Below are 23,700 nucleotides of genomic sequence, written 5' to 3' on the forward strand. Positions count from 1 at the left end.
ATATTTTACCAATTAATTAGTGAATCTATATTAAGAAATTTATATCTAACTATGTTTACAATTTGTTACCAGTTAACAATTGTGAAAAACGATAACTCTGATTGTAAGTTTATTACATACTTAGTTAACGGGTTTTAATCATAATGACTTTATTTATACATACATACATACATACGCCTTACTTTCTACTTTATAAAGTAGATAACATATTTATATACAAATCGCGTTTTTGAGAATGTACTAGGGCGAAGCAAGAACTTTTCACATTAAGTGCCTCCCTAACCGTGTCCTGCTTTCTCTTATCTTTTAATGGAATGGGTTGTCTAAGTCAGTCAGGAAAAGCAATGATTTAGCATATGTAGGTCACGTATCAACATGCATGATTAGATTGACACATGAAATGCGTAGGACGTAACTATCTTATTTTCTGAAGAAACGTCTGTAATCTGTAAGTAATACCAAAAAGCGTCACACTTATTAGGCTGCTATTGTATTGTTTATAGTTTTCAGACTAGTTTTCGATGCGTTATCAAGCTTTATATATTTTGTAGAGAATGAGGCTTACACCTATAATATGACTCATGGGCTTAGCCGGGAGGGGAAGGGTTCAAACCATCACTTTCCTCAGACCTTATTGCCTGATTGGGAAACTTTACTTACTGCCCCAGAGTAGCTAACGTAAGCAAACAACAGTCACCAAATTTTATGAGCGTAGCCAAAGTGGTTTTGTGGTAACCCTCCCCCTTCAATACAAAAACTAAAACATTTTACCATTTTCTACCAGTCGCTGGACTCCAGTGAATAGCAGCTTTGGTTTTTGATTTTTTTAGCGAAAGAAAAGCAGGCTAATTGCACTGTAGATATCTCAGAATATGCATTTTTTAAAGCTTAAAATAACGAAAACAATGCTTGGGGGAGCTCACAGCGCTACCCTAAACTCCCTTGCTTTCCCTTGGCGGAGTGTACTGTTTTTCCATTAATTATAGGAAGAGAGTATTCTAGGCTAGAAAAAAAACTTTTGAAAGAATGAAAGGTCAGAATGTAAAGAAGATTAATTACATATACACACACACACACACACACACATATATATATATATATATATATTGCGGAGGGGTAACAATCCCTCCGCACCGAAAATATATGCCATTTGTGGGCCGGTTTATATGGTAATGCCCGGGCCGATTTTGATACCCAGTCCGCCCCTGCCTATAGCTACATTTCATCGGAACAGTGAATCTGTGACACACATGTGGCATTACTCAGTTGAAAAAACAGAACCGGAGAGCAGACGCATCGACAGGACAAGAACGCAAACGTGAAATTTGTCGTAGAAAAAGTCTCAGAACCTGATCATAGGTGAAATAGCAGAGATAAGTACAGTTCATTTCTCTTTTTATTAGAAAGTTTAGGTTTAGATTATCCCTTAGTAATAGGTTTTATTATAGTGGAACGGTAGCCTAATGTACATTTAGGTGATGCTCCTTAAAGAGGAAAGACGTAAATCAGATAAAAGAACCAGATGTGTAAGTTTAGGGTTGTAACGGTTATGTCCATGTAAATAGTATTTTTTTTTCTTTTTCCTGATCTTGTATTATTGCATTGTACCACCGTCTTATGTTCTGTATTATAACGAAAGGAAAATAAGAATCAAATCTAGATCTTTATGCCAGATTGGCCTAGGTCCCATCATTAGAAGTTAGTCTCATTTAGTATAAGTTCATTTATTTTTAATTTTATTATTCTTTATTGTTTATAATTTAACTTAGATATGTTATTTTAACTTATCGCTATACCTCGGGTAAGTTATGTTTGTGTGAACTGGATTAGGTTAAATAAATCTAATCTAGTCGGATAAATTTATCTATTTATCCATGAGAACTGTATAGCCACATTTAACTTTTGGACTATAGCCTCAAACTAGATCTAATAAGTTTATGTTTTCTGAAACACATTAGATCTATATCTATATAGTGTACAAATTTTCACAAATTTTGCTAGAATACAAGTACGCAGCAAAAGAAGAATATTGAACTCAGCTAATGGTAATAATTGTTTGATTATTTAAGGGCATTAAATTGATTGAATTGATTAATTATTGAACTTGTTAATAACCTTATACTAGAACTAGATACAAGTAGATCTAGAAATAGATAAACAACAAGGCCGATATACAAAACACACAGGCTTTATTCCACCATATTAGATAACGAACAGCAACAAGCACTTCCTAATCCGCTAAGGGAACTAACTCTCACACAACATTACATCATATATCAACATCCTTCTTTCTCTACAAAAATAACATTATACACCTGATCACATATTCTATAAAAATAAAACTACATATCTTCCCTTTTTTCAAACAATAACATTACATGTATTAGTCTTAAAGAAAAAAAAATATGACAGAAAAAAAATCCAAAATAAATATCATAGTATCTGTGTCAATATAATCAGCAGAGCCATCCATCTGAATGGTTAGTTAGATAATAGTTCACAGTGTTTCATTGACACACCTTTGGGCCTATCACCAAGGCATCCCTCAGACTCCTGGGTTTCTGAAATGTTTCCTTTCCATTCCTTGTCATCTTGAGGCGGTACTTTCCTGAGATCTGTTTCTGAACCATCTTCATTTCTACCAGAGTTCTGTCGCAATCTTTCCATATTCTTCACAGCAACATGTTCACTTTGTTTATAAAACTCCTACACTGGGACGAAAAATGATTCAGTCTCTGGCACGTGTAGCATTCTTTACCCGGGCTTGATAAACAGTGCTTTTATGGACGTGATACTTGCCACAGCATCTAGATTCTGGAAGGTTACTGTCCTTAGTTAGTTCTCTGAATCGTTTGAGCGATGATGTACAACTACTAGTGATAGAGTTGATAGAAGTGTCTTGATTAGACGTAGACGACTTCTTCCTATGGTTACTCTTCTGTGACTTGCATTTCACTGCAAAGTGGTTAATAATTTGACAGTTGAAACAAGTTTTCCCCCAAGCTGGGTATGTCTTTCTGCTGAATTCATGTCGGCCTCCACAAAATCTGCAATCTTTGGTAAATTTTCTTTGTGGAGCTTTGTGGTTATCTGCTTTTTCAATCTTCAGAACATAATCGGTTTGACTAGACTCTTTATTCATTTCCTTGAGACTATTGGAAGTGTGTTCATAGACCTGGCAGATTTCTATAGCCTTTTCTAGTGTCAAATCTGAACACATTAGTAGCTTCTCTTGTAAACGTTGATTAGCAGAAAAGACGAGTTTATCTCTTATCATTCGGTCTTTGTCTTTAAAACTGCACTTCTCAGCCTGTGTTCTCAAACTAGTAATAAACAAATCATATGAAGAGACACGATTCATGTTCCAGAACCTATAAGCTTCAATTACTTTGTTCTTCCTTGGATGACAGTATTCGTGTAGCTTTTTTAACAATATGTCTGGATCATTGTTATCTTCATGGTCTTCATAAATAAAATGATCACATACTTCTTGAAAATGTGCACAATGAAGGATTATGGCCTTTCTTTGACATTTCCGTTTCTTGTCGGCGTCTGACGCTAGGAGGTAAATCTGCATCTGTCTTCACCATTGCCGAAAATTTTCACTAACATTTCCTTCTATTATGTTTAATTCTGTTGGTGGTTTAAGTTTAACTTCTGTCATTTTCAATGAAAACTTTACTATAGTTAGTATAGTATATTTACTATCTGAACTAGACTTAACTAAATCTAGAATACCATAACTCGGCGTAACTGAATAACCTTGAACCTTTTTACTCTAGACTGGAATCTACTACATCTACACTTTAGATCTATTTTTTCTAAACTTAATTTAACTAGATTTATAGTACTGATATATAAATGTAACTATAGCTCTTGTTACCGCTGCCACCATGTTAATAAGCTCATAGATACAAGTAGAAATAGATAAACAACAAGGCGATATACAAAACACAACACAGGCTTTATTCCACCATATTAGATAACGAACAGCAACAAACACTTCCTAATCCCCTAAGGGAACTAACTCTCACACAGCATTACATCATATATCAACAGAACTAGTTGTTAGAACTATTTGAACTAGATAGTAGATTTGACCTGAACTTATTTGACACTGGTACTGAGATTGTCAAGTCATTGTTCAATGCTTCAATTTATCTAGACTAAACTCAACTAGATCTAGTAGCTTGACTAGTTAAGTTCTAAAGTTGTCACTTAAGAAAACTTGAAATCTAGATCCATAAGCCTTATAAGGATAGTAAAATCTAGACAAGTATAGACTAGATCTACTATAAACTAAAATAAACAAAATCTATAATTCATTGATTTGAATTTGGTTATATCTAAATCTTGACTTTGCTTGATCTAATAATCTAATACTAATACCACTAAGAATAGATTGGTATTTTAGATACAAAAGTGATAATATTATCATAATACTAATAAAAGGACAAAGTTAGAAGTGATCTAATAAAGAAATAGATCTAATTCAAATTAAAATACATACACTATTACTAATAACTCAACACTTGTAATTGAATTACAATTAATCTGTGAGTAGTGTAAAATTAAATTTCAAGCACATTAAATAAAATGGCAACATCCGCATATGTGTAGGCCTATCTTAAGGAGCTAAAAGAAACAGCTATGCAGGATGGAAAGGCCATGGACTTAAAGGGAAAAGACTTAGTAGCTTATGTGCAGCAAGTTATAAAAGAAGAAACTGAAAGACAAAGGCAAGGAAAAAAAAAGAAGAAATTGAAAGACAAGACAGGCTTAGAAGAGAAGAAACTGAGAGACAAGAAAGAGAGGCAGAAAGAAAATACAAAGTTGATATGGAGAAAGCAAAGGCTGAAGCTCAAATGGCACAAAAGCAAATGCAGCGCAAGCAGCCACAACACAAACCACTCAACAAAATATTGATAACAATGCCAATAATACAAATAACACATGTAATAATTCAAATCCTCAATTTTGACTCAAACGCAAACTGCAAAGTTTTGATGAAGGCAAAGATGATATTTGGGACTTTCTAAAAAGGTTTGAAATTAAACTATCTACCTTCAATGTACCAGAGGAGGAATGGTCAGAAATACTACTGGATTTTGTACATGGACAAGCTTTGACTATATGTCAAAATCATGATCACAGAATAGAAGATAGCTATCAAATACTAAAAAGGGAACTTCTTAATGCTTATGGACATAATGCAGCTACATTTAGAAAAAAATATTTTGAAAACAGTCCATCAACACAAATTAAACCCCAAACTACTAATAATTTAGAAAAAGATTTCTTTAATAAATAGCTAAAACTAGAGAAAGTAGGAAATTCACATGAAGCATTGAAAAACTTTATTTTAATTGACAACTTCTTAAATAAATGTGACCCACAATTGCAATCTTTTATTAGGGAAAGAAACCCAAAATCAATTGATGAAATAACAGAAATAATGAGAATTTACAAGAATGCATACCCACATAATCCATTCTCTCATAAAGATAAACAAATTGACTTGTAGGATATACCAATGATAAATACTCTAAACACACTGAAGATTTGAAAACAGACATAGAGATAGTTCTAAATCTAGAGATACTCATTTTGATGAAATAATTTGTTTTAACTGTCAAAAGAAAGGACACATAGCTTCACATTGCAAGAAACCCACATATTATAGATCAAATGATAGGATCTCATATAATAGAGATAGGAATCAAAACAGAAGAAGCAGTAGTAAAAATAGGGATAGAAAGCAAACATGCAGAGTTTACTATACAAATGATAATCATGATAGGGATTACAGTGATGATGATAGTGAAGTTGAAGAAGTAAATTATTGTAGAATCAGAGGTAGAGGATAGAAGAAATAGTTTTAATTTTTTCCCAGGTTTGGTAAATGGAAAACTTTGACTTTTATTAGTGATACAGCTTGTACAACAGTTGCCATCAAATCTAAATTTGTAGATCCTTGGTGTTATTTAGAATATTGTGACAGGTGGTGAAATGTGACGTGTGTTTGGCGCGTTTTATGTCTAGGGGATGATTATTTTTAAAGCTATCACACACCAACCTATCAGCATATGAATCGGGAGCAGACACGCAACGAGACAAAGCAATGAAAGATAGATACAAAAGTTAAAAATGAAGAATATTTATTTACATAAATATACATATAAGAATAAAAAGGGGGAGGGTTTGCTTCTATCTCTAAATAATACTAGCTTTAATCATCACTCTTGCATTTAATAAGAGAGTATGTCACTTTGTCCTCTGACTTAGCTGGTTGTCCTGTTGATGTCGCAGCTGGCTGTGTCCTGGCTTGAGGTTCTGCAGCTGGAGGTGGCGCTCTAGCGGATAGAGGGACGCCGGTGATATAGTTCTTGTGGAGTCTCAATCCCCAAAATCTAATATCTGTAGTGGGCACAGTAGGGCGGGTGGCTGGCTACCGTGGGCACACGTGTACTGCGGGCAGAGCGGATCTGCCTGGGCAGCGTAGTGAACAGGATATGTCCAGTGAGTTGCAGAGGGTTGGCGTAGCTATGACGTCTCGCACAGATCTGAATCTATAGGGACGTCGCACCTAATAGCTCGGCAGGTGGGCTGTCGAATAGGCGGGCAATGCCGATAGCGCCAAGTAATAGAGTTGAGTAGATCTCAGTAGGCAAAGGCAGTGCTGAATAGCACTAAGGACAAAGATAGTAGGTGATTCTTGATATCATACAAATAGGCAGACACCTGAGGGAGGCTGCGGATAAAGACAAGTTAGGACATGTCTCTTATGCATCTTATCGATGCCCTCGACTGAGGTGCATTCGTCAGTGTGGTGAAATAGTTACTATTTGTTTATGTTTGTGTAACATCGTGAGAATGTGTTCACAACATTGATCTAGTGTGCTACTGTCCAAGTCTCTTTCGTCAGTTCATGTGTCGTTCTAGTTTAATAAATTGTAATAAGAAATAAAGGAACACTGAAGAGTAACCTAAAACAAGGCTTTATTAAACTAGAACGACACATGAACTGACGAAAGAGACTTGGACAGTAGCACACTAGATCAATGTTGTGAACACATTCTCACGGCTTTCCGCCAGCCTCTATGTGCCTCACGTATCTTTTTGGATTTTCGTTAAACACTATTCTCAGTCTGTAAGTAAAAGTAATTATACAAATGGAACGGCTATTTAGGCCAAAAGAGCTAGACATAGAGCCTAGCTCGCCGTCGGCTGCCGAGAAGTGGCTGCACTGGCTTAGAACATTTGAGAATTTCATCTCCTCAGTCTCTCACTGTGAGATTGACAAAAAGAAATTACTGGAAAACTACGTTTCTTCGAGCGTATTTCAGTACATAAGTGAGTGTACCACGTTCGAAGAATCAATCAAAGTTCTACAAAATGTCTACGTGAAGCCTAAAAGCGAAATTTTTGCACGGCACATGATAACTCTTTGTCGACAAGAGAACGGACAAACCGTTGACTCCTTCCTACTTAAGCTTAAAAGTATGACCAAAGACTGTGACTTCAAAGCTGTCACCGCTGAAGAACACAGAGATATCTTCGTAAGAGACGCCTTCATTACTGGACTGGCTTCAAACAGCATAAGGCTGCGACTCTTAGAGAAATCTACTTTAACTCTACAGTGCGCCTATGAAGAGGCAAGACAACTTGAATATGCCCATAACCATGCCATGGCGTATAACATCTGCTCTGAAACTCCCTGTGGAGCTAGCGCCGACGAGGAGAGCCTTTCTCCAACGACAAAAGTAGAACACGAGGTGAGTGCGGCGACTAGTAAAAGATGTTTCTTTTGTGGAAACAGCCCACATCAACGCTTTAGATGTCCGGCCCGCGACGCTACATGCAACTTGTGCGGTAAGAGGGGCCATTTCCAGAAAGTCTGTAGATCGACCAGACAGACACTCAAATCTATAACCTCAGCCATAGTGAAAGCAGATGATGAGACGTCTCGGACTACAACCGTTGGATCCTCCTGGGCATCGACACCAGCGTCCGGTCTTACTAAATCTACTATTTCAATACTCGTCAATGGAGTACCATTGAAGGCTCTCGTAGATACGGGGAGCAGTGAAAGCTATATATCTTCTTCAATTGCTAAAAGGTACAGATGGAAATTAGAAACGTCCAGAAACAGAATCTACATGGCCTCTACACATCTTTCTCGCACTACTCACGGCCATATTTTCGCAAAAATAAAGTACAAAGATGAACAATACGAAAGTGTTAAGCTCTCACTACTAGATGGACTAGTATCTGATGTAATCTTAGGGCTAGATTTCATCAGCCAGCATGAAAAACTGATGATCCCATTTGAGGGAAAACGGAGCACTCTCCAGGTCTGTACGCTGAAAGCTGCACGAGTTGAAGCCCCTCGCCTCTTCGCTAATCTTGCTCCTAACTGCCACCCCATAGCCACTAAATCTAGAAAATATTCTTTGCCTGACTCCAAATTCATTCAAAATGAAATCAAGAGACTCCTATCTGACAAAATTATTGAGCCTTCCACGTCCCCGTGGCGAGCCCAGATAATTGTAACAACTAATGAAAGGCACAAAAAGAGAATGGTTATCGACTATAGCCAAACCATCAATCGATTCACTTACCTCGACGCGTACCCCGTGCCAAAAGTTGATGAACTGGTGCAGGAAATATCTAAATACTCAATGTACAGTACATTTGACCTCAAAAGCGCTTACCACCAGATACCTATCAGGGATGATGAAAAGCAGTACACGGCGTTCGAGGCTGGCGGAAAGCTTTATCAGTTTTGCCGCATTCCTTTTGGAGTGACAAACGGAGTCGCTGCATTTCAAAGGACGATCAACACAATAATTGAGGAGGCAGGGCTACAGGACACGTTCGCTTACGTGGATAACGTTACCATCTGCGGACTTGACCCCAGTAGCCACGACCAGAATCTACAGAGATTTCTCAATGCCGCTAAAAAGTACGGTATCACCTTCAACAATGATAAAAGTGCTATTGCGACTAATAAAGTATGCCTCCTAGGCTACGAAATCTCACAAGGGCAATTAAGACCAGACCCCGAAAGATTTCAAGCATTGAGAAACCTACCTCCACCACAAGACATGAAATCACAAAAGCGGGTGATTGGACTACTGTCCTATTATTCTCAATGGATCCCAAATTTCTCCAACAAGATCCATTTATTGGTAAACAACAAAGCCTTTCCTCCCCCTGAACAAGTTCAAGAAGCTTTTAAACAGCTAAAACACGAACTTGAAAACGCTGCTGTGTCGACGATAGATTACAATCGACCTCTAACAGTCGAAACAGATGCCTCTGACATCGCGATTGCCGCCACTCTTAATCAAGAAGGCAGTCCTGTCGCCTTCTTTTCAAGAACACTCACGAATAGTGAACGCAGACACTCAGCAGTAGAAAAGGAAGCATACGCTATCGTAGAAGCCCTGAGAAAATGGCAACATTACCTTATCAGTAGACCCTTCACATTGGTTACAGATCAACGCTCAGTGTCTTTTATGGTTGACCAGCAGAACAAGGGCAAGATCAAAAACGAAAAGATACAAAGATGGCGACTGGAGCTTAGTTGTTTCCAATATGACGTCGTATATCGACCCGGGAAACAAAACGCTGCGGCGGATACCTTTTCAAGAAACCACTTTGCGTCAGCAATGACTGGAGAAGACCTCAAACTGTTACACAACAACCTCTGTCACCCAGGGGTCACGAGACTCCTCCATTTCGTTCGGACTAAGAACTTACCTTTTTCCTGCGAGGACGTCCGCAAAGTGGTAAACCAATGTAAAACTTGCGCTGAACTGAAGCCTAGATTCTTCAAACAGTTTTCAGGCACCCTCATCAAGGCTACCCAACCATTTCAGAGAGTAAGCATCGATTTTAAGGGGCCACTCCCATCTGCTACTCACAACAAATACCTATTAACAATGGTGGATGAGTACTCACGCTTCCCATTTGCCTACCCATGTCCCGATATGTCCTCATCTACTGTCATAAAGTGTTTAAATCAGCTGTTTTCCTTAGTTGGGATGCCAGAGTACGTCCATTCTGACAGAGGTACGGCCTTTATGTCGAGGGAGGTGCAATCCTTTCTGCACGAGAGGGGAATAGCTACAAGTAGAACAACCGCTTTTAATCCTTCATGCAACGGACAAATTGAACGACTAAACAAAACTCTATGGAACGCTGTTACTTTAGCACTGAAAGACCTCGATCTCCCGAACTCGAGATGGGAGCTTGTCTTGAACCAGGCCCTATACTCGATTAGATCATTACTATCTACGGCAACAAACGAAACTCCACACGAGAGAGTTTTCCGGTTCAACCGGAAATCCTCCTTCGGGATATCTATCCCCACTTGGCTATCTAGCCCAGGTCGAGTGTTGCTGAGAAGAGAGAACCGATCTTCAAAGTATGATCCTCTCACGGAGGAAGTCGACCTGCTGATGTGTAACCCCCAATATGCCGTCGTACGGTTGCCCAGCGGTAAAGAGGAGACGGTCTCTCTAAGACGCTTGGCTCCCACCCCCTCCCCATCCACAACAACAAGTGAACCTTCGTTCTTCCCTCAGGGTGAGGATAATGAATATCCTCCAGAAACTCAAAACACGGAAGTACCAGTAAACACCCCTACGGTGATACAAGAAAGGAAAGAACCCCTGGTAGGCTCTGAGGACCTCCGAGCGCTTCCTCTTGAAAATACCCCAATTGACGCTCAGGAACTCGCTAGTGACTCCCAAACTGTAGAACAGGATAGTCAACCCCGTTACAACTTAAGAGAGAGAAGAACCAGACCGAACTATAGAGTCTAGAGTTGTTCCTCTATTGCACTACTTATGTTCTACATAAACTGGCATTGTTTATCTCTTGCTACTGATACTAGAGTTTACTTTTTACTTACTTACGTACATGTTTACTTACTACACTATTTGTTAATACTTAAACAGAAACTATTAATTGTTTATAAGTCATACAACAGATACTGGTTTTTAGGTTTCTTTGTATCACCATTCACTATTGTTTACTAGAGAAATTAATATTTCGACACTATTTATTGATCTATTGATAATCTATTGTATTACAGGCACTGGCATTCTCTCTTCATTTATGCTATTGGCCTACTATATTATTATACTTGCTATTTTAATTCTAGGCGGGGTGAATGTGGTGAAATAGTTACTATTTGTTTATGTTTGTGTAACGTCGTGAGAATGTGTTCACAACATTGATCTAGTGTGCTACTGTCCAAGTCTCTTTCGTCAGTTCATGTGTCGTTCTAGTTTAATAAAGCCTTGTTTTAGGTTACTCTTCAGTGTTCCTTTATTTCTTATTACAGTCAGATTGGTAAAATTGCTTTTGAGCACAAAAGGGGAGATGATGACAAATGGGATTTGGAATAATAGATGGCTCATAGTAGCAATATAAAAATGTACATAAAAGGAGAAATAATAATATAAAAATGTACATAGAAGGGGAAATAATAATCTCGAATAAACAACACAAGTTGGAAGAGAAAAGAGGGGGGTGTTGGGCGGTGGTCAGCGACCAAGACGGTTTGTTTACATATGACCGTAGGTCGAGACAATGGAGCGCGCTTGAATGGAGAGGGTGTCCGTTCAAGGGGCGCAACTCTCGTTAGAGTAAAATGACTACAGGGGAGATAATTCAATACAGGGGAGATAACTCACATCTCCTTTCTAAGCGCAGTATTAGTGCGATAGTAAAATTATCAAGGCGGCCAACATAGATAAAGGAAATAAAATAAGATGTACAAATATATACATGGTTGCATCAACGATCAATAGAGCAACGTAGCATTAATAGATTAATGCAATACATAAATAAATACATAGGACATGTTTATGTTTTCTACTTACGCCAGTGAGAAATACACTATGCACTAATTAAATATAAGTGAAATAAGGAAAATACACATGATAATATCCAATGGAAATAGCACAGAAGTAATTAAGATGGAACTTGTGATTAAGTTCGGCTTACCACCAGGTATTCCTCTAGGAGGGAGAATAAATGATATAGTCCAGACTCGATAGCTCAGCTTGAATGAGAAAGGAGAGAGAGTCTGACTTGATTTAATTTACCTTATATACCAAGGCCTGGAAAATGTGGGCGGACACAGGAAATGTCCTAGGCTTAGAATTATCTCACACGTGGGTGAAGTCCGACAAGGGATGGGATTCGCACATTGGGAGGTCAATGGGCGTGTTTGTCCTCGTGGTCTCCTAGATCAAAGAGAGACATAGGAGAGAAGGAGGGAGGGGTGACTTGCATTCCATACAAGGTGGTGTCCACTGCGGCTGTCAGACATCCTGCCGATAAGATCAAAGTCTGTGCGTATCTTTGCCCCGGTCAAGGGAAGATAGCTCGAAAGACGTGGCCTTGCTATCTCCAATGTGGTCAACTAAGTCTAGCCTGGAGCGGAAAAGGTGGTGCGGGTGAAGAATTTAGGGGTAGGATGGGGAAATAATTAAAATAAAATAAATAAATAAGGAAAAATACTAACTAATGCTGTGATAATTTTGAGTGACTCTGACAGCGAGTTTTTGACTTGTCACAGATATATGAAAAGTGTCAGATTGTTTAATGTTACTATTAAAAAGTATAAAGCTTGTAGAATTTTTGTCAAGACACCTTTCTTTACTGGCTATTGTAATGGAGTAGCCATACCCACTTTAGCACAAGACATGTTATTGGGAAATGTTAGGGGTATTAGATCATGTACCATGAGAGATATATAGAGAGGTGGCAAAACAAATACAGTTATTTGTTACAAATAAATGGGGAACATAGAAATACCAGACAACACAATAGACACATGAATAGATTCACATAGAAGAAACATGACTTGCTATAATTGTAACAAGCAAGGACATTTAGCCAGAGACTGCTGGAATAGGTCATATAAAAAAATCAAAAGATTTTGAGCTCATTATTATAAAAGTGGTAAAAGAATAAACCAAAGCAGAAATAAATACAGTGACTATGAAGTTAACAAGTATAGAAATCAGAGTAACCAAAATAATGACACAACAAGATATGATGTAAACTAATAACTAGTATTTTGAATATAGAACTATATCAAGTTAAACTAATTTATTGAAGATAGTAAAGAGATGATATGTGTATTTTAAAAGTTGAGAAATATGGAACAAGTTAACCATAAAATGGAATATAATGGTGGTTAAAGAGTATAAATTTGAAGTAGAAAGCTATTAATAACTCTTTGATTTATTGTCTAGAATGGCATTGACATAATTGAAAAGTTGTATTGATATATACATTGAGGATATTCTACGAGGTAAAATTCAATAGAATAGTGTTATGCCTTAAACTATACAAAGTGAAAATATTATGAGAGTATTTTTTTGTACTATGTTGACAATACTATATTGAGCTATGATGGTAACTGGTTTGTATATGAAAATGATATGAGAAACTACTATGTAAATATTGCTGGTTTGGATTTTATTACTATTATTTGTGTGATATTATTGACAAAGTAAGCAGATGGCAGTGATTATATATGTTTTGTTATATATCATCATTCGTCATTGACAAAGTTAGGACAAAGGAAAATGGTGAGTGAAAGAGAAATGAACTAGAGGGTGGATAGGATGACAGAATATATTGTTGTTAAAAGTATTGAGAGTCACTATAATGAAAATGTAATGTTTATTTCATCAGGAACACTTGTCCTGGAGATGTGGATGTGTATGAACTCTATGCTTTCGTGTCTTCATGATGAACTATAATGAACTCTACGCTTTCATGTCTTCATGATGAACTATAATGAAATATATGCTTTCGTGTCTTCACGAAAAAATATGATGAACTATATACTATCATGATATGATCTTTGTGCCAAGAAGATGAAAAGAACTTTGTGCCATGAAGATGATAGGAACTTTGTGCCATGAAGATGAAAGGAACTTTGTGCCATGAAGATGAAAGGAACTTTGTGCCATGAAGACGAAACGAACTTTGTGCCAGGAAGATGAACTATGGACAGTGAATTATTTTTATATTTGTGTTCTTTCCCCTTTGATGCTCATTGTCCATTGTATAGACTTAGACCGTTCTAGAAAAAATATTGTTATATTTTTTTAAGAAAAAGGGGGGAGGAACTGTTAGATAGCTAGTTTAGTTAGTTGGGTGACGCACTTTAATGTACTGACATTGAACGGATATTTTAGAATGACGACATAGACTTTGGGTGTTAGAGGTTAAGATTGACGTATAGAAATCAGTTACTGCTAAACTCTTGAGGGGATAACATCGTTATTAGTGACAGGCTAGACTGTGGCCCATTCTGTATTAAACGTTTGTTTGAGGTTCCTCTTGAGTCAACTTGGTCATTGAGTCTGTGTTCCTTTTAGTACCTGTTCAATCTTGTAACGTGATGTTCATGTTTCGAACTTGCAGTCGTAATACACTCAACAAGGTACGCACGTACTTATTATGATTTAACATCGTTAGAAATACTTCAACTACATCTGACTTAAACATGCATCCGTTACAGAACGCAACTCTTACAAAGACTTTAAAGAAGCCTTACTACGCTAGTACAGTGCAACTCAAGATATTTACAGAAAAAAAAGTTTTACAGCGAAAGACCAAAACAAGAATATGATCCACAAATATTTGTGTAAAACTTGACAATGTGGTTCGACAGGTGGACATCTCTCTCAAAAATAGACAATACTTATTAAGCATTAAGAGAACATTTAATAATTCACTGCACTAATCATGCTTATGCTAAAGACATCCAGTCATATATCATAGAGAGAAATCCTAAGGATATTCAAACTCTGACAAAGATAATAAGACAATACAAAGCTGCCTACTAAAACAAGGAGTCAAGCCAGCTGCAGAAGAAAATTGTGTCTGTTTTTCAAAAGATAACAGAACTCCACATTATGCCAAGACGGAAAAAATAATTTGTCACAGATGCAAGAAGAAAGGTCACCATGCTTCACAATGCCGAACCAAAATTATTGATGCAGATATTGTCACTTGAGAGTTCACCACGCCCATGAATGAAGACAGAAACAATTCAATGCCCAAGATCAATTCTTCCAAAATCCTACTTCAAGACTCATAGATCCACTGAAAAACCTTATTACAGAAGCCATTCACAAGAATCAAGACAACCAGTATATGCAAAGCAGAAAAACATTTTTAACAGAAACAATAAAAATGAACATTCAACTATGACTGTTGTAGCCAAGACAAAAGGTCTCAAATTTTATCCAGGTCATGTGGGTAGTCACAGAGTTCAAGTATTAAGAGAATCAGGAAGTACATCCATAGTAATACATGAAAATTGTGTCACTTCAAATCAGCTCACAAGCAACTATCGAAGCCACAATATTTAATGGTACTGTTAGCAGACTGCCTGAAGCTCTGATACACATCATAACGCCATTTCTTAGTGGTCAAACAGTAGCTTTAATTGCTCGCAACTTGCCGGTAGATCTCTTCATTGGTAACATTAAAACTGCACTCCACAAGATCTCATTGACTAGGTTAACACTATTGAAATAAGTCGAGAATGCTATGCTGTCGTTTACAGGTCAATGAGGAGACCACAATAAATCCACAGAAAATGCAAATGTCCAGAGCATACATAATGAAGCAGAAATAGTTACCAATGAATCAATTGACAATATCAATGTACTGTAAGAGTTCAAAAATGATGAAATCAAGATTGAACAAAAATTAAACACTGAAAAGAATGTACCCGAAGTCTTCATCGAATAGGATCTCAGAACTAAGCAATGAATATGTGCCTTAATACTCAGACAAGCATGCAAGGACATCGCTATCTACTACACGTCCATCCCTACATACCGCATGTCCATTCCTACCTCCCTCATGTTCATTCGTAACAACTGGCAATAAAGACTTTTTATCTCAGGTCTTAAACATAAATACAAGTACAACACTACCCACTACCTCTGCGATATACAGGGACAATTTATACTAAATTCAAGATCGTCAGTGTAACAATGCAAGACTCAGACAATTTAAACCAGGAGATAAAGTTCGTTTCAACAAGTTGTTTATCAAATGACAAGGACAATTTCATATAATCAGAAAAATTACAGATGTTGATTATGAAATTGACAATTATAATAAGAAGAAAGTATACCACATCAACATGTTACAAAAATACAATGATGATACAGATGACACCAGAATCTAGAACCAACAGAGAAATTCAAGTCATGTCTAGTGGTTATTCCTGAAGAAGATGAAAATGACATGTCAGACATCAATGATTATATATTAATAGCTACACCTATAAAGCTGACTGAATCTTGGCGAGATATTACAATTGCTAAGCTATCACCTCAAAGAAAAGAAGAATTAATTAACAAACATTCAAATATTCTAAAATAATATTTAGAATTCACTGATATTTCAGGCAAGACTACAATTATTGATCACGAAATAATATTAACAGTCTGCAAAATGATGATCATTCCCTTTACCAATACACTACAGAGATTTTTTTCAACAAAAATTAACCAACTTCTTGACCAAGGCATCAACAAACATTTCAATTCGTCATATGCAGCACCTATTGTACTCGTTAAACGACAACAAACTTGAACTTCAAGAATGTTTATCGATTTTAGACAGTTAAACAAAATTACATACCTTGATTCCTACCCCATGCCCAGCTCAGAAGATATCATGTCAAACATCTCTGAAGCAAAGTTCTTTACCAAGTTAGATTTATCCAGAGGGTACTACCAGATACCAATGAAAGATGAATCTAAACCTTTTACTGCCTCCACAACAGCATTTGGAATTTTCCAATTCAACTACATGCCATTTGGACTAGTCAATGGCAGCAGCACTTTCAACAGATCTATCCACAGAATATTTGAATTGAAATAAAGCTTTTATATAGCGCTACTTTCATGCTTATAACATGCTCAGAGCGCTATGGTCCAATATCATTTTTAAAAATTTGAAACAAAATGCTAAAGAGACCTTGGGGTATTATGTCACGTATCAATTTAAATAAAAAAAAGTCTGGTTTAAATAACTTTACATATCTATGCCTGTACCGCACGTGCTAAATGTCCAAATTCCCCATGGCGTATTCTGACACGCGTCAATCATTAGCATAACATCAGACAGAAAATAACTTGATTAATTGAAGGAAATAATTTGATTGGTTCAAACTAAACGTCTAAAATGAGGCTAGAAAACGCGCGATCTAGAATCTTCACTCGTGATGTAATTTCAATAGAGATAAGACATATTTTAGTTTTGAGTTAAAACTTGCAGTGACATGTCTTGTATTTTCTTAGATCTAGTATTATTCTGAATATATTTCATTATCGAGCTTTAAAAGAAGATATTCATTTGTTACAGTCTATATTTTACATTTTGTACATACAGTAAATGAATTAAAGTTCTGTATTTGAATTAAAAAGATCTTTGTTTATTGAATCTCTAAAATAGCATTTAGATCTAGAGATATACATTTACAGAATTCTCGGCATATTACAGTTACAACATTTTAACACCCCTGAAGAATTTTGGCAAAGATCAACAACGAATTCAACTAACAAGAGAGAAACTTACAAACTCTGAAATCTGGCTCTTTGGCTGTGATACATAATATATAGAACAATTTAAAAAAAACACAAGATACAGACATTTTACAATAAGAATTATATGAACTACAGAAATGAGAATCAAATTGAAGCATGTCTTTCCAGCCAGAAAAATGTCCGTTATTAGGCGTAACAAAAACATTTTTAAAAAATCCACTTATCCTATTCATGGTAAACCTGAAACACAGACTAAAAACGCAAAATTCCTAGGTGTTATAATAAATGAAAAACTGTCATGGAATGTCCATATTGATGATATATTGATGATACTATCAATAGAAAAATTTATTAAAAGAAATTTCTATAAAAAAATAAGAACAAAACTAAAATGTCATTGAACCTTGGTTAGGCCAATAATTGAATATGTATCTTCTTTTTGGGAACCCTCAACTCAAAAGAAAACATTAAAAAACTGGAACATACACAAAATAGAGCAGTTTGATTCATAACAAACGAATAATCACATTTGACTAGAGTAACACCTTTAATAAAATCACTAAATTTAGAAAGCCTTCAGGATAGTAAACTCAAAAGTAAAGTAGCAATTATATATAAAGCACTGAACCATAATCTTCAAATACAAAACAAAATGTAATAAAATACTCAAAAAGACACAAAGATAAAGACACTTTCTTCTTTCCTTAAGCTAGGGCAAATTTGTACAAATACTCCTTCTTCCCTATTGCTATGGGAACATGGAATGGTTTAGCTGTGCAAGCAAGGAAATCCAGTGACTTAGCAGAATTTAGGTCATAAGTTAATATGTATATTATAATTTATATATATATTAATGAAATATATGTTAATTATATAACTGAAATTTCGTAAACATGTTCCTTTTACCACCTAGACTTAGACTTTAATTAAGGCTTTAGATCTACTAATCATCTACTAATACTACTAATAATAACTAATAGTAATATTCTATGTAGTTAGTTATACACGTAAATATATTGATCTAGAATTAGATCTAGAATCTAGATCTAGTCTAGGTCCACATTTTGAATTTAATAAACCATTTGATTTGATTTAATTGTCATTGTAAACTAGCTTTCACTTTAGATTTAGACTTAACTTAGGCATTGTAAACCTTAAACTAGATTTAGACTAGACTCCTTTAAAAACTAAAATCAAGAACAGTCATCATGAAATTGCTCTGGCTATTTATCCTAATAATCACCAAATGCACACTAGCTGAACACAGAACTAGATCTACCTTTGTCAACACTAAACTTAAAAAGGAAACAACAGTCATAATCAATCATCACACTTTAGAACAATGCAACTTCAAAAATAACCTAACATACACATCTATAACATTAAAGAAGATTACCCATCACAAATGGAAGTTCTCAATCAGACACAGCAGAAATAAATACCTATCACTGTTAATATTAATGGCAGGAGATGTAGAGTCAAATCCAGGGCCTAGATCTAAAGATAGATGCAACATCTGCAAAAAAATATGCACCCTGAAACAGAAAGCCATTCAATGTGACACCTGCGATGAATGGTACCATGCATCATGTCTCCATATGAATACACCTGTGTATTATGCCTTAGGCAACAAAGACGCATCATGGCACTGTGTACCATGTGGGTTACCTCAGTTTACATCAGGACTGTTTGATTCCTTTGATGCGGACACTTCTAACCCATACAACATCCTAAACACCATCCCGAACCAACTCACCAACCACTAGCCAGATCCACTCCTGTTAAACCTAAATCTACTAAAATTAATACAACAGCCTCACTAAACAAACCTACTAAAGAAGTAATACCAAAATACCTTAAAACCTTAGTTATAAATTTTCAAAGCATTAGGAACAAAACAGCAGACTTAGAAATTTTATTAGAATGTGAGAAACCAGACATAATTGCAGGAACAGAAACTTGGCTGCATCCTGAAATTTATAATGCAGAAATTTTCAATAGTAATTATGAAATTTTTAGAAAAGATAGGGCTGATAATCATGGAGGAGTTCTTTTAGCAATAAAAAACACTCTTATAGCAGAAGAAATTACCTTACCTAACTCAAAAAATGTAGAATCAACATTTTGTAAAATTAAAACCACCTCAACATCCCTAATAATAGGCAGCATTTACAGACCACCAAATTCTAGTTTAGAATACATGCAGGAACTATGTAATCAGATTACTACACTTAAAGAGACAAATAAAAATGCAGTTTTTTGGATTATGGGTGATTTCAACCTACCTGATATAAATTGGAAAACACTAACCATAGATAAACACCAAAACCTTAAGGACATAAATGAGCTTTTCATAGAAACTTTACACAACCTAAGTTTAGATCAAATCATTAAAAAGCCAACTAGATTAAACAACACATTACATCTCTTCTTAACCAACAGACCTGGATTAGTAGTTGATTATGAAATTATCCCTGGTCTATCAGACCATGAGATCATAAAAATACACAGTCAGATAAAAGCAGTAGCCAATACAAAACCCAAAAGAAAAATCTTACTCTGGAATAAATGTAACCTAACACAACTACACCAAGCTGCACTAAACTTTCAACAAACATTCTTATTAGAAAAAGACATTAACCAACCAGTCGATGACCTCTGGAATTTCATTAAAAACCATCTTAAAAGCATAATAGAAAATCATATACCAACTAAATACACATCAAACAAAATAAATAAATGCTGGTTTAATAATAGACCAAAGAAGCTTTGTAAACAGAAGGAAAACCTCTATAGAAAATTTAAAGAAACTAATGCAGAAAGAGTTTACAAAAAGTATATAAAAATTAAACACTTAACCCAAAAAGTAAGCAGACAGCTGCAGAGTGAATACATAAACAATGTAATATCTAAAGATAACAACAAAAACCTATGGTCATACATTAAGTCTAAGAAAATGGAAACAACAGGCGTAGCGCCATTAAAAGATGAACATAACATAATACATAATGATAATGAAACTAAAGCAAACATTCTAAACAAATACTTTGCATCAGCATTCTCAGCCCCAGGAGACAAAGACATATTACTGAATTTGAACCAAGTAGACAACATAGAAGATATAGTAGTACAAGAAAATGGAATTCAAAAACTATTAGCCAACACCAAACCAAATAAAGCTTCTGGACCTGATGGTATTCCAGCTAGATTACTCAAAGAACTAAGTAATGAGCTAGCCCCAGTGTTCAAAATACTCTTTCAGGCTTCACTTAACCAGGGCAGAGTACCAAAGGACTGAAAAGAAGCTAATGTCACCCCTCTATTTAAAAAAGGAGAAAAATCTGACCCAGGGAACTATAGACCAGTATCACTTACCAGCATCACATGTAAAATCCTAGAACACATAATATGTAGCAACATCATAAACCACTTAGACAAACATAATGTCCTCACACCATACCAACATGGCTTTAGGAAATATAGATCATGTGAAACACAACTAATAGGACTAATTGATGATTTTTCAAAAGGTTTAGATAATAGTGAACAAATAGATGCTATCTTACTAGATTTTTCTAAGGCTTTTGACAAAGTTCACCACCATAGTTTGCTTAAAAAATTAAAATATTTCGGCATTAATGGTCCACTGCATCAGTGGATTAAAGACTTTCTGATAGGGAGAGAACAAACTGCAATAATAACTGGCTCTAAATCAACACCGATAACAGTAAACTCAGGTGTACCTCAAGGTACAGTCTTGGGTCCACTACTATTTTTAAGTTACATAAATGATTTACCAAATTGCATTAGTTCAGGAACAAAAGTCAGATTATTTGCAGACGATTGCATAATATATAGAACAATAAAAACAACACAAGACACAGATATTTTACAAAGAGAATTAGATGAATTACAGAAATGGGAATCAAATTGGAGCATGTCTTTCCACCCAGAAAAATGTCAGTTGTTAAGAGTAACAAAAAAACTAAAACAAATTAATTCCACTTATCTTATTCATGGCAAACCAGTATCACAGACTAAAAACGCAAAATACCTAGGTGTTATAATAAATGAAAAACTATCATGGAATCCACATATTGATGAAACTACAAAAAAATCAAACAAAGCATTAGGATTTATTAAAAGAAATTTCTATAAATCAAATAAGAACATAAAACTAAAATGTTACTTAACCTTGGTTAGGCCAATAATAGAATATGCATCCTCCGTTTGGGACCCCTCAACTCAAGAAAACATTAAGAAACTGGAACAGACACAAAATAGAGCAGTGAGATTCATAACAAACGAATATTCACATTTGACTAGAGTAACACCTTTAGTAAAATCACTAAATTTAGAAAGCCTTCAGGACAGAAGGCTCAAAAGTAAAGTAGCAATCATACATAAAACACTGAACCATAATCTTCAAATACAAAAACAAAATTTAATAAAATACTCTGAAAGACACAAAGATAAAGGCACATTCCTCGTCCCATATGCTAGGACAAATTTGTACAAATACTCCTTCTTCCCTAGTGCTATTAGAGCATGGAATGGGTTGCCTGAGCTAGCCAGGAAAACCAGTGACTTGGCAGAATTTAAGTCATTGGTTAATATGCATGACTAAATGCATGACGCGTAGGACGTAATCATCTTCTTTTTTGAAGTAACGTCTGTATTATATAAGATAAGATAAGATGCTAACTAAGAACCGGATATGACACATTCGCAACCTGCCTAAGCTAATAGCAAAATACTGCAATCTTTCTATCAATTCTTTGTATTTAAATTTAAATTTCGTAATTTTAAAGAACATTTTTTCTTTTTCCCAAAGACTACTTGTTTTTAATATATATCTTACGTCATTTCCGCTTCCTTTTAGACGTGATCTAAATAAAAGACAAAACCAATACTTTTAGCCAAGCTTTAATAAGATAGATCTAAATTATTTTTATTTTTTTTCGAGAGAGAGAAAGAGAGAGACTTGTATTTGGAACACTGTCAACAAAATCCAAATAGCGTTAGAAAGATAAAACTAGATCTATTTTCAATTTGCTACATTAACTAGTGGAGAGATAATCGATTACAATAAATAAAAACCAAATTGATATTCTTTTTAGTTAGAGAACACAATACCAATATAAATGTAGAAAATGGAACGGGAATGTGGCATTCACCTGGAGTGTTCGGAATATGCATTTTTTTTCAAGGCCTAAAACTCATAGTATGAAAATAAGTATTTTGTGTCAAATACCGAACATTGCTTGCATTAAGATTAAAGGTTGCAAAGCAGCTAAGTAATAGTGCTACTAATTTAAAGGGCCCAAAATATGAGTGCGTGTATGTTATGGCGTCGAATTATGAAGTAACATAACTTAGTGGAAAGATTTTTACACAATCTTTTGGTGTTAAGAAGTTGTTTTCCGTAAAAATCCGAAACAAAATATTAACGGTAAATCGATTTTTGTGAATTTTGTGTGTGTGTGTATATATATATATAGATATAATTAAGCTTGAATGATAATGTTGTTCCCTTTCAGATGTTAATTACGGAACAGTGTTTCATTTTCTGCATATAGAAGAATTACCATCTCTAAAGGAAGTTTTTATTATATCACCAAATCAGAAACTTAACAAAGCTTGTCAATTGACTGGAAATGGCAGCACAATTGTTATAACATTACTTCATCTAGATTTTAATAATACAACACAATTAGAAAAGGAAACTGACTTTCTTTCCATTATTGACACTGACAGAGATATCTATCTATATTATAATTCGACCAAGTAAGTTAGTTAATATCTTTTTTAAAATGTCAGATAATCATATTTTTTCTCAATCTCTGAATTTTTTTATGAAATATAAAACTATTCTTAATGTGTTCATTAATTGCTTAGATGGCTAAGATTGTATAGTTATATATCGTTTTTTCAAACTTACTTTGAAAAGGGGATTTATGAAGGTGATTAATTCAGTATACACAACCACTTCAGTTAAGTACATTTACTTTCTCTTGTTCGACAGTTTAAACAAAAATAATTGATCGCGAATAGTTAATTAATTAATTGGTTATTTTTTATTGTTTTG

The 23,700-nt window shown here is 35.3% G+C and overlaps 2 protein-coding genes across 15 annotated transcripts in view; both read left to right on the forward strand.

The window, feature by feature from the left end:
- Positions 1–23,700, forward strand: part of LOC129926639 (uncharacterized) — a 79,021-nt gene that overhangs the window by 16,553 nt on the left and 38,768 nt on the right. For all 14 annotated transcript variants that reach the window (XM_056031957.1, XM_056031948.1, XM_056031955.1 and 11 more), the window contains one exon: positions 23,153–23,399. In XM_056031957.1, coding sequence (XP_055887932.1) covers positions 23,153–23,399 — 247 coding nt within the window. The remainder of the gene's footprint in view (positions 1–23,152; positions 23,400–23,700) is intronic.
- Positions 1,369–14,375, forward strand: LOC129926638 (uncharacterized). Its single transcript, XM_056031947.1, has 2 exons — positions 1,369–13,339; positions 13,726–14,375. Exon 1 carries the CDS (start codon positions 7,173–7,175, stop codon positions 10,830–10,832), a length of 3,660 nt encoding a protein of 1,219 aa, XP_055887922.1. The 5' UTR covers positions 1,369–7,172; the 3' UTR covers positions 10,833–13,339; positions 13,726–14,375.

The sequence above is a fragment of the Biomphalaria glabrata genome, chromosome 6 (assembly GCF_947242115.1).
Source record: "Biomphalaria glabrata chromosome 6, xgBioGlab47.1, whole genome shotgun sequence".
Classification (NCBI taxonomy): Eukaryota; Metazoa; Mollusca; class Gastropoda; family Planorbidae; genus Biomphalaria; species Biomphalaria glabrata.